Source organism: Leiobunum rupestre, chromosome 3 (assembly GCF_980474605.1).
Source record: "Leiobunum rupestre chromosome 3, qqLeiRupe1.1.hap1, whole genome shotgun sequence".
NCBI lineage: Eukaryota > Metazoa > Arthropoda > Arachnida > Opiliones > Sclerosomatidae > Leiobunum > Leiobunum rupestre.
This window is the reverse complement of record NC_143386.1, coordinates 3,195,739-3,208,249: the sequence shown is the minus strand read 5'-3', so window position 1 is coordinate 3,208,249 and position 12,511 is coordinate 3,195,739. Positions and strand designations below refer to the sequence as shown.

The 12,511-nt window shown below is 49.2% G+C and overlaps 2 protein-coding genes across 4 annotated transcripts in view; both read right to left on the bottom strand.

The window, feature by feature from the left end:
- Positions 1-12,511, bottom strand: part of LOC149949112 (uncharacterized) — a 300,220-nt gene that overhangs the window by 230,186 nt on the left and 57,523 nt on the right. The window contains exon 2 of one of the 3 annotated variants that reach the window (XR_016479801.1): positions 420-1,657. Coding sequence is in view for 2 of the 3 variants with exons in the window: in XM_090167670.1 (XP_090023796.1) it covers positions 1,173-1,657 (485 nt within the window). In the remaining variant the exon portion in view is untranslated. Of the gene's footprint in view, positions 1-410; positions 1,658-12,511 lie in introns of those variants that run through there. The other 2 variants (XM_090167670.1, XM_090167672.1) reach the window with 2 other exon arrangements.
- LOC149949114 (uncharacterized) overlaps positions 1-12,511 on the bottom strand; it is a 256,112-nt gene that overhangs the window by 230,186 nt on the left and 13,415 nt on the right. The window lies entirely within an intron of this gene.

The window sequence follows — 12,511 nt, the reverse complement described above, 5'->3', positions numbered from 1 at the left end:
AATAACACCCAATGCTTCTAAGACCGGCTGCAAAATTATATAGAAGTATAATTTAGATTGAATTTCAACATCAAATTTGAAATTAAAAATAATTAGAACTAAATAGAATAAAATAAGACACCAAATGATAACCAAAAAATTTACCCTAGGAACACGAACAGTTATGTAAAATATATACGACAGATTTATAACTAAACAGGAAAATATCTTTATGATACTTTGTACAACAAAATAAAACCCCAATTCAAAGACACAATTATGGTAGAAATGTTATGAAGCTTCAACTGGGCTGATTTATCAAAATCGAACAGAGGTTTGAACTAAACTAAAATACTAAAAGCATTTTTCTATTTTGAATAGTTACCAAATAACTTTTAATTAACCGTTATTTAGCATAAATCGTGAGATAATTGAAATACCAAGAAAATTTGAATCGAAAGAATACGAAAATATCAATCCAGATCAACTACAAGATACATCTCAAGGATGAAATAAACTTAAAATGCTTCTTCTCCATTTTTTTCGTACAGCAACAAAATGAACCTCATTAGTTATTGAATTCCATCTTAATTTTGAAACTATCGTCTCCGCCGTGGAATTCTGTCTTAATGAAGTTGCTTTGGCAATTTGAGACAACGTCGTTGCGCCCTGGCAGATCGCGACCTTCCAAATATTCTCGGTTCACGATTGACGGAATGCATATTTGTTCTGTGAAGTCCACAGTTTCCGCTTTGATGCGCCTGATATCGAATTTCACGTCGGTGACAGTTTCGCGTTTGGCCCCAGCACTAGGACCGGGCTTTTCGGTGAAAGCTTTGATTTCTTTAATAGACAATCGACGCAATCGCACCGAGCAACGCTTGACTAATTCTTCGGAACACGAATAGCGAAATATATCTGCTTGTGGCGGTGTTTGAGATAGAAAATCTTGGTTTGGGCTGATGGCGGAAATTAGATCGGTTCCATTTAGTTTCCTGGGAGGAAATGAATTTCGAAGGTGAACTTTGACGGGCGCTTTCGAAGTGGAATTCTCACGGCAATTTCGTGCCTTGTCCTGGTTGTGGCGTAACCTTTCATGGCGGATTAAATCCGATATCAGCCAGCACAAGTAGTCGCACTTCGAACATCTATATGGTTGCTCACTTAAATGTGTTATTTTATGGGTGGATATATTAGTTATTATCGTATATATAAGGTTTCCCACCCATGTGTGTTCTTTTGTGTGAAATCAGATTTCCTTTAGATAATGCTGAATAACTACAATGATCGCATTTGTAGGGTTTCTCACCCGTGTGTGTTTTTTTGTGTTGAATAACATGGCCTTTTCTTGAAGAGGAATAACTACACTGATCGCATTTGTAAGGTTTCTCACTCGAGTGTTTTTTTCTGTGCACATTCACACTTCCTTTAGATGCTGCTGAATAACTACATTGATCGCAAGTGTAGGGTTTCTCACCCCTGTGTGTTCTTTTGTGTGCAATCATTGTGCTGATATGGTTAGCGGAATAACTACACTGCTCGCATTTGTAGCGTTTCTCTCCCGTGTGTGTTTTTTTGTGTTCAGTGAGATGGCCTCTTCTTACAGTGGAATAACTACACTGATCGCATTTGTAGGGTTTCTCACCCGTGTGTTTTGTTCTGTGCACATTAAAATTTCCTTTATGTGCTGCTGAATAACTGCAATGATCGCATTTGTAGCGTTTCTCTCCCGTGTGTGTTTTTATGTGTTCAATAACATGGTCTTTTCTTGAAGAGGAATAACTACACTGGTCGCATTTGTAGGGTTTCTCACCCGTGTGTTTTGTTCTGTGCACATTAAAATTTCCTTTGTGTGCTGCTGAATAACTGCATTGATCGCATTTGTAGCGTTTCTCTCCCGTGTGTGTTTTTTGTGTTCGGTGAGATGGCCTTTTCTTGCCGCAGAATAACTACAAAGATCGCATTTGTAGGGTTCCGTTATCTTCTTAGTTCTCAGTTTTGACATTTTGTTTATTTACGTTTTCAAACTTTAATTATTTGTTTCTTCTCTTGTCAAGTTTTCAGTTAATCACTTCTTTCAGATAATGAAATTAGCACACCTATATAATTAAAGGTTAAAAGTTGTTACTGAAGGTAAATTTTATACTCTTGAATATAAATGTCGCTAACGAGAAAACAGAAATTTGTCAAATTTCCAAAGCAGCTTTATCAGTATCTTAAGTTCTAAAACCTTTTTAGCCGCAGAAAAACGGCTGACAATTGTTAATTTTTTTTTCTAGTTACGCTTGTGATTTAAAACGGGAAAAATTACTATACGAGATAAAATAGGCCTAAAGAAATAAAGCGGTTCCATTGATAATTGATATATATTTTTTTGTTATATATAATTACGCACTCTGACTACCACGTCAGACCCATCTGGTCTTGAACACAGTTTTTGTATTAATTTAATCAATTTTCATGGGTATTCTTAACCCCTCGTAACGTACCATATAGCAAACGTCTTATTATTTTAAGATCTAATACATAATAATAACCCTCACAAATATTAAATATTTAAATAATTAAAAATTAACTTAAACTTAAGAACTTAAATAATTTATGACTGGTAAATAGGAATTCTGTATAATTTACGTAGCTCATAGGATCTGGTATAACCTACCCTTAAATATAAAAATTAAGTTGATCAATTAAATGGGTCTCCTAAAATAATTTATAGACTAAATCCCTGCCTTCAGCAATACTAAGATTAGAGCCCTCGCATTATAGAGCTAATTGGCGTATTTTTCCTCTGCCATACGATCATGGTGCAATGCATTCAGAGCCGGCGCGACCTGGATTTTTCCAAAACCTTTCCGCACTAGAGAATTTGCGTGAAGTGAGGTCCAACTTCCCCACTCAGGCCCAGAATTAGAGAGTGCGGGGCCCTAAGTAGTGAGAAGGGGTCCCTTCTCTTAACGCAATTGAAGGTAAAAAGAGGGGGCGCACCAATAAGTGCCGCTAAGAGCGGGGCCCCAATAAGTGCCGCTAAGAACGGGGGGAACTAAAAACTCCCGCTAAGTGCGGGATACCAATAAGTGTCGCTAACTGCGGGATCCCAAAACATGTCGCTAAGTGCGAGGGAACCAAAGACCGCCCCTAAAAGCGGGATACCAATAAGTGTCGCTAACTGCGGGATCCCAAAACATGTCGCTAAGTGCGGGGGAACCAAAGACCGCCCCTAAAAGCGGGATACCAATAAGTGTCGCTAACTGCGGGATCCCAAAACATGTCGCTAAGTGCGAGGGAACCAAAGACCGCCCCTAAAAGCGGGATACCAATAAGTGTCGCTAACTGCGGGATCCCAAAACATGTCGCTAAGTGCGAGGGAACCAAAGACCGCCCCTAAAAGCGGGATACCAATAAGTGTCGCTAACTGCGGGATCCCAAAACATGTCGCTAAGTGCGAGGGAACCAAAGACCGCCCCTAAAAGCGGGATACCAATAAGTGTCGCTAACTGCGGGATCCCAAAACATGTCGCTAAGTGCGAGGGAACCAAAGACCGCCCCTAAAAGCGGGATACCAATAAGTGTCGCTAACTGCGGGATCCCAAAACATGTCGCTAAGTGCGGGGGAACCAAAGACCGCCCCTAAAAGCGGGATACCAATAAGTGTCGCTAACTGCGGGATCCCAAAACATGTCGCTAAGTGCGAGGGAACCAAAGACCGCCCCTAAAAGCGGGATACCAATAAGTGTCGCTAACTGCGGGATCCCAAAACATGTCGCTAAGTGCGGGGGAACCAAAGACCGCCCCTAAAAGCGGGATACCAATAAGTGTCGCTAACTGCGGGATCCCAAAACATGTCGCTAAGTGCGAGGGAACCAAAGACCGCCCCTAAAAGCGGGATACCAATAAGTGTCGCTAACTGCGGGATCCCAAAACATGTCGCTAAGTGCGAGGGAACCAAAGACCGCCCCTAAAAGCGGGATACCAATAAGTGTCGCTAACTGCGGGATCCCAAAACATGTCGCTAAGTGCGAGGGAACCAAAGACCGCCCCTAAAAGCGGGATACCAATAAGTGTCGCTAACTGCGGGATCCCAAAACATGTCGCTAAGTGCGAGTGAACCAAAGACCGCCCCTAAAAGCGGGATACCAATAAGTGTCGCTAACTGCGGGATCCCAAAACATGTCGCTAAGTGCGGGGGAACCAAAGACCGCCCCTAAAAGCGGGATACCAATAAGTGTCGCTAACTGCGGGATCCCAAAACATGTCGCTAAGTGCGGGGGAACCAAAGACCGCCCCTAAAAGCGGGATACCAATAAGTGTCGCTAACTGCGGGATCCCAAAACATGTCGCTAAGTGCGGGGGAACCAAAGACCGCCCCTAAAAGCGGGATACCAATAAGTGTCGCTAACTGCGGGATCCCAAAACATGTCGCTAAGTGCGGGGGAACCAAAGACCGCCCCTAAAAGCGGGATACCAATAAGTGTCGCTAACTGCGGGATCCCAAAACATGTCGCTAAGTGCGAGGGAACCAAAGACCGCCCCTAAAAGCGGGATACCAATAAGTGTCGCTAACTGCGGGATCCCAAAACATGTCGCTAAGTGCGAGGGAACCAAAGACCGCCCCTAAAAGCGGGATACCAATAAGTGTCGCTAACTGCGGGATCCCAAAACATGTCGCTAAGTGCGGGGGAACCAAAGACCGCCCCTAAAAGCGGGATACCAATAAGTGTCGCTAACTGCGGGATCCCAAAACATGTCGCTAAGTGCGAGGGAACCAAAGACCGCCCCTAAAAGCGGGATACCAATAAGTGTCGCTAAGTGCGAGGGAACCAAAGACCGCCCCTAAAAGCGGGATACCAATAAGTGTCGCTAACTGCGGGATCCCAAAACATGTCGCTAAGTGCGAGGGAACCAAAGACCGCCCCTAAAAGCGGGATACCAATAAGTGTCGCTAACTGCGGGATCCCAAAACATGTCGCTAAGTGCGGGGGAACCAAAGACCGCCCCTAAAAGCGGGATACCAATAAGTGTCGCTAACTGCGGGATCCCAAAACATGTCGCTAAGTGCGAGGGAACCAAAGACCGCCCCTAAAAGCGGGATACCAATAAGTGTCGCTAACTGCGGGATCCCAAAACATGTCGCTAAGTGCAAGGGGACCCAAGACCGCCCCTAAAAGCGGGATACCAATAAGTGTCGCTAACTGCGGGATCCCAAAACATGTCGCTAAGTGCGGGGGAACCAAAGACCGCCCCTAAAAGCGGGATACCAATAAGTGTCGCTAACTGCGGGATCCCAAAACATGTCGCTAAGTGCGAGGGAACCAAAGACCGCCCCTAAAAGCGGGATACCAATAAGTGTCGCTAACTGCGGGATCCCAAAACATGTCGCTAAGTGCGAGGGAACCAAAGACCGCCCCTAAAAGCGGGATACCAATAAGTGTCGCTAACTGCGGGATCCCAAAACATGTCGCTAAGTGCGAGGGAACCAAAGACCGCCCCTAAAAGCGGGATACCAATAAGTGTCGCTAACTGCGGGATCCCAAAACATGTCGCTAATTGCGGGGGAACCAAAGACCGCCCCTAAAAGCGAGATACCAATAAGTGTCGCTAACTGCGGGATCCCAAAACATGTCGCTAAGTGCGGGGGAACCAAAGACCGCCCCTAAAAGCGGGATACCAATAAGTGTCGCTAACTGCGGGATCCCAAAACATGTCGCTAAGTGCGGGGGAACCAAACACCGCCCCTAAAAGCGGGATACCAATAAGTGTCGCTAACTGTGGGATCCCAAAACCTGTCGCTAAGTGCGGGGGAACCAAAGACCGCCCCTAAAAGCGGGATACCAATAAGTGTCGCTAACTGTGGGATCCCAAAACCTGTCGCTAAGTGCGGGGGAACCAAAGACCGCCCCTAAAAGCGGGATACCAATAAGTGTCGCTAACTGCGGGATCCCAAAACATGTCGCTAAGTGCGGGGGAACCAAAGACCGCCCCTAAAAGCGGGATACCAATAAGTGTCGCTAACTGCGGGATCCCAAAACATGTCGCTAAGTGCGAGGGAACCAAAGACCGCCCCTAAAAGCGGGATACCAATAAGTGTCGCTAACTGCGGGATCCCAAAACATGTCGCTAAGTGCGGGGGAACCAAACACCGCCCCTAAAAGCGGGATACCAATAAGTGTCGCTAACTGCGGGATCCCAAAACATGTCGCTAAGTGCGGGGGAACCAAAGACCGCCCCTAAAAGCGGGATACCAATAAGTGTCGCTAACTGCGGGATCCCAAAACATGTCGCTAAGTGCGGGGGAACCAAAGACCGCCCCTAAAAGCGGGATACCAATAAGTGTCGCTAACTGCGGGATCCCAAAACATGTCGCTAAGTGCGGGGGAACCAAAGACCGCCCCTAAAAGCGGGATACCAATAAGTGTCGCTAACTGCGGGATCCCAAAACATGTCGCTAAGTGCGAGGGAACCAAAGACCGCCCCTAAAAGCGGGATACCAATAAGTGTCGCTAACTGCGGGATCCCAAAACATGTCGCTAAGTGCGAGGGAACCAAAGACCGCCCCTAAAAGCGGGATACCAATAAGTGTCGCTAACTGCGGGATCCCAAAACATGTCGCTAAGTGCGGGGGAACCAAAGACCGCCCCTAAAAGCGGGATACCAATAAGTGTCGCTAACTGCGGGATCCCAAAACATGTCGCTAAGTGCGAGGGAACCAAAGACCGCCCCTAAAAGCGGGATACCAATAAGTGTCGCTAAGTGCGAGGGAACCAAAGACCGCCCCTAAAAGCGGGATACCAATAAGTGTCGCTAACTGCGGGATCCCAAAACATGTCGCTAAGTGCGAGGGAACCAAAGACCGCCCCTAAAAGCGGGATACCAATAAGTGTCGCTAACTGCGGGATCCCAAAACATGTCGCTAAGTGCGGGGGAACCAAAGACCGCCCCTAAAAGCGGGATACCAATAAGTGTCGCTAACTGCGGGATCCCAAAACATGTCGCTAAGTGCGAGGGAACCAAAGACCGCCCCTAAAAGCGGGATACCAATAAGTGTCGCTAACTGCGGGATCCCAAAACATGTCGCTAAGTGCGAGGGAACCAAAGACCGCCCCTAAAAGCGGGATACCAATAAGTGTCGCTAACTGCGGGATCCCAAAACATGTCGCTAAGTGCGGGGGAACCAAAGACCGCCCCTAAAAGCGGGATACCAATAAGTGTCGCTAACTGCGGGATCCCAAAACATGTCGCTAAGTGCGAGGGAACCAAAGACCGCCCCTAAAAGCGGGATACCAATAAGTGTCGCTAACTGCGGGATCCCAAAACATGTCGCTAAGTGCGAGGGAACCAAAGACCGCCCCTAAAAGCGGGATACCAATAAGTGTCGCTAACTGCGGGATCCCAAAACATGTCGCTAAGTGCGAGGGAACCAAAGACCGCCCCTAAAAGCGGGATACCAATAAGTGTCGCTAACTGCGGGATCCCAAAACATGTCGCTAATTGCGGGGGAACCAAAGACCGCCCCTAAAAGCGAGATACCAATAAGTGTCGCTAACTGCGGGATCCCAAAACATGTCGCTAAGTGCGGGGGAACCAAAGACCGCCCCTAAAAGCGGGATACCAATAAGTGTCGCTAACTGCGGGATCCCAAAACATGTCGCTAAGTGCGGGGGAACCAAACACCGCCCCTAAAAGCGGGATACCAATAAGTGTCGCTAACTGTGGGATCCCAAAACCTGTCGCTAAGTGCGGGGGAACCAAAGACCGCCCCTAAAAGCGGGATACCAATAAGTGTCGCTAACTGTGGGATCCCAAAACCTGTCGCTAAGTGCGGGGGAACCAAAGACCGCCCCTAAAAGCGGGATACCAATAAGTGTCGCTAACTGCGGGATCCCAAAACATGTCGCTAAGTGCGGGGGAACCAAAGACCGCCCCTAAAAGCGGGATACCAATAAGTGTCGCTAACTGCGGGATCCCAAAACATGTCGCTAAGTGCGGGGGAACCAAACACCGCCCCTAAAAGCGGGATACCAATAAGTGTCGCTAACTGTGGGATCCCAAAACCTGTCGCTAAGTGCGGGGGAACCAAAGACCGCCCCTAAAAGCGGGATACCAATAAGTGTCGCTAACTGTGGGATCCCAAAACCTGTCGCTAAGTGCGGGGGAACCAAAGACCGCCCCTAAAAGCGGGATACCAATAAGTGTCGCTAACTGCGGGATCCCAAAACATGTCGCTAAGTGCGGGGGAACCAAAGACCGCCCCTAAAAGCGGGATACCAATAAGTGTCGCTAACTGCGGGATCCCAAAACATGTCGCTAAGTGCGGGGGAACCAAACACCGCCCCTAAAAGCGGGATACCAATAAGTGTCGCTAACTGTGGGATCCCAAAACCTGTCGCTAAGTGCGGGGGAACCAAAGACCGCCCCTAAAAGCGGGATACCAATAAGTGTCGCTAACTGTGGGATCCCAAAACCTGTCGCTAAGTGCGGGGGAACCAAAGACCGCCCCTAAAAGCGGGATACCAATAAGTGTCGCTAACTGCGGGATCCCAAAACATGTCGCTAAGTGCGGGGGAACCAAACACCGCCCCTAAAAGCGGGATACCAATAAGTGTCGCTAACTGTGGGATCCCAAAACCTGTCGCTAAGTGCGGGGGAACCAAAGACCGCCCCTAAAAGTGGGATACCAATAAGTGTCGCTAACTGCGGGATCCCAAAACATGTCGCTAAGTGCGGGGGAACCAAACACCGCCCCTAAAAGCGGGATACCAATAAGTGTCGCTAACTGCGGGATCCCAAAACATGTCGCTAAGTGCGGGGGAACCAAAGACCGCCCCTAAAAGCGGGATACCAATAAGTGTCGCTAACTGCGGGATCCCAAAACATGTCGCTAAGTGCGGGGGAACCAAAGACCGCCCCTAAAAGCGGGATACCAATAAGTGTCGCTAACTGCGGGATCCCAAAACATGTCGCTAAGTGCGGGGGAACCAAAGACCGCCCCTAAAAGCGGGATACCAATAAGTGTCGCTAACTGCGGGATCCCAAAACATGTCGCTAAGTGCGAGGGAACCAAAGACCGCCCCTAAAAGCGGGATACCAATAAGTGTCGCTAACTGCGGGATCCCAAAACATGTCGCTAAGTGCGAGGGAACCAAAGACCGCCCCTAAAAGCGGGATACCAATAAGTGTCGCTAACTGCGGGATCCCAAAACATGTCGCTAAGTGCGAGGGAACCAAAGACCGCCCCTAAAAGCGGGATACCAATAAGTGTCGCTAACTGCGGGATCCCAAAACATGTCGCTAATTGCGGGGGAACCAAAGACCGCCCCTAAAAGCGAGATACCAATAAGTGTCGCTAACTGCGGGATCCCAAAACATGTCGCTAAGTGCGGGGGAACCAAAGACCGCCCCTAAAAGCGGGATACCAATAAGTGTCGCTAACTGCGGGATCCCAAAACATGTCGCTAAGTGCGGGGGAACCAAACACCGCCCCTAAAAGCGGGATACCAATAAGTGTCGCTAACTGTGGGATCCCAAAACCTGTCGCTAAGTGCGGGGGAACCAAAGACCGCCCCTAAAAGCGGGATACCAATAAGTGTCGCTAACTGTGGGATCCCAAAACCTGTCGCTAAGTGCGGGGGAACCAAAGACCGCCCCTAAAAGCGGGATACCAATAAGTGTCGCTAACTGCGGGATCCCAAAACATGTCGCTAAGTGCGGGGGAACCAAAGACCGCCCCTAAAAGCGGGATACCAATAAGTGTCGCTAACTGCGGGATCCCAAAACATGTCGCTAAGTGCGGGGGAACCAAACACCGCCCCTAAAAGCGGGATACCAATAAGTGTCGCTAACTGTGGGATCCCAAAACCTGTCGCTAAGTGCGGGGGAACCAAAGACCGCCCCTAAAAGCGGGATACCAATAAGTGTCGCTAACTGTGGGATCCCAAAACCTGTCGCTAAGTGCGGGGGAACCAAAGACCGCCCCTAAAAGCGGGATACCAATAAGTGTCGCTAACTGCGGGATCCCAAAACATGTCGCTAAGTGCGGGGGAACCAAAGACCGCCCCTAAAAGCGGGATACCAATAAGTGTCGCTAACTGCGGGATCCCAAAACATGTCGCTAAGTGCGGGGGAACCAAACACCGCCCCTAAAAGCGGGATACCAATAAGTGTCGCTAACTGTGGGATCCCAAAACCTGTCGCTAAGTGCGGGGGAACCAAAGACCGCCCCTAAAAGCGGGATACCAATAAGTGTCGCTAACTGTGGGATCCCAAAACCTGTCGCTAAGTGCGGGGGAACCAAAGACCGCCCCTAAAAGCGGGATACCAATAAGTGTCGCTAACTGCGGGATCCCAAAACATGTCGCTAAGTGCGGGGGAACCAAACACCGCCCCTAAAAGCGGGATACCAATAAGTGTCGCTAACTGTGGGATCCCAAAACCTGTCGCTAAGTGCGGGGGAACCAAAGACCGCCCCTAAAAGTGGGATACCAATAAGTGTCGCTAACTGCGGGATCCCAAAACATGTCGCTAAGTGCGGGGGAACCAAACACCGCCCCTAAAAGCGGGATACCAATAAGTGTCGCTAACTGCGGGATCCCAAAACATGTCGCTAAGTGCGGGGGAACCAAAGACCGCCCCTAAAAGCGGGATACCAATAAGTGTCGCTAACTGCGGGATCCCAAAACATGTCGCTAAGTGCGGGGGAACCAAAGACCGCCCCTAAAAGCGGGATACCAATAAGTGTCGCTAACTGCGGGATCCCAAAACATGTCGCTAAGTGCGGGGGAACCAAAGACCGCCCCTAAAAGCGGGATACCAATAAGTGTCGCTAACTGCGGGATCCCAAAACATGTCGCTAAGTGCGGGGGAACCAAAGACCGCCCCTAAAAGCGGGATACCAATAAGTGTCGCTAACTGCGGGATCCCAAAACATGTCGCTAAGTGCGGGGGAACCAAAGACCGCCCCTAAAAGCGGGATACCAATAAGTGTCGCTAACTGCGGGATCCCAAAACATGTCGCTAAGTGCGGGGGAACCAAAGACCGCCCCTAAAAGCGGGATACCAATAAGTGTCGCTAACTGCGGGATCCCAAAACATGTCGCTAAGTGCGGGGGAACCAAACACCGCCCCTAAAAGCGGGATACCAATAAGTGTCGCTAACTGCGGGATCCCAAAACATGTCGCTAAGTGCGGGGGAACCAAAGACCGCCCCTAAAAGCGGGATACCAATAAGTGTCGCTAACTGCGGGATCCCAAAACATGTCGCTAAGTGCGGGGGAACCAAACACCGCCCCTAAAAGCGGGATACCAATAAGTGTCGCTAACTGTGGGATCCCAAAACCTGTCGCTAAGTGCGGGGGAACCAAAGACCGCCCCTAAAAGTGGGATACCAATAAGTGTCGCTAACTGCGGGATCCCAAAACATGTCGCTAAGTGCGGGGGAACCAAAGACCGCCCCTAAAAGCGGGATACCAATAAGTGTCGCTAACTGCGGGATCCCAAAACATGTCGCTAAGTGCGGGGGAACCAAACACCGCCCCTAAAAGCGGGATACCAATAAGTGTCGCTAACTGTGGGATCCCAAAACCTGTCGCTAAGTGCGGGGGAACCAAAGACCGCCCCTAAAAGTGGGATACCAATAAGTGTCGCTAACTGCGGCATCCCAAAACATGTCGCTAAGTGCGGGGGAACCAAAGACCGCCCCTAAAAGCGGGATACCAATAAGTGTCGCTAACTGCGGGATCCCAAAACATGTCGCTAAGTGCGGGGGAACCAAAGACCGCCCCTAAAAGCGGGATACCAATAAGTGTCGCTAACTGCGGGATCCCAAAACATGTCGCTAAGTGCGGGGGAACCAAACACCGCCCCTAAAAGCGGGATACCAATAAGTGTCGCTAACTGTGGGATCCCAAAACCTGTCGCTAAGTGCGGGGGAACCAAAGACCGCCCCTAAAAGTGGGATACCAATAAGTGTCGCTAACTGCGGGATACCAAAACATGTCGCTAAGTGCGGGGGAACCAAAGACCGCCCCTAAAAGCGGGATACCAATAAGTGTCGCTAACTGCGGGATCCCAAAACATGTCGCTAAGTGCGGGGGAACCAAACACCGCCCCTAAAAGCGGGATACCAATAAGTGTCGCTAACTGTGGGATCCCAAAACCTGTCGCTAAGTGCGGGGGAACCAAAGACCGCCCCTAAAAGTGGGATACCAATAAGTGTCGCTAACTGCGGGATCCCAAAACATGTCGCTAAGTGCGGGGGAACCAAAGACCGCCCCTAAAAGCGGGATACCAATAAGTGTCGCTAACTGCGGGATCCCAAAACATGTCGCTAAGTGCGGGGGAACCAAACACCGCCCCTAAAAGCGGGATACCAATAAGTGTCGCTAACTGTGGGATCCCAAAACCTGTCGCTAAGTGCGGGGGAACCAAAGACCGCCCCTAAAAGTGGGATACCAATAAGTGTCGCTAACTGCGGGATCCCAAAACATGTCGCTAAGTGCGGGGGAACCAAAGACCGCCCCTAAAAGCGGGATACCAA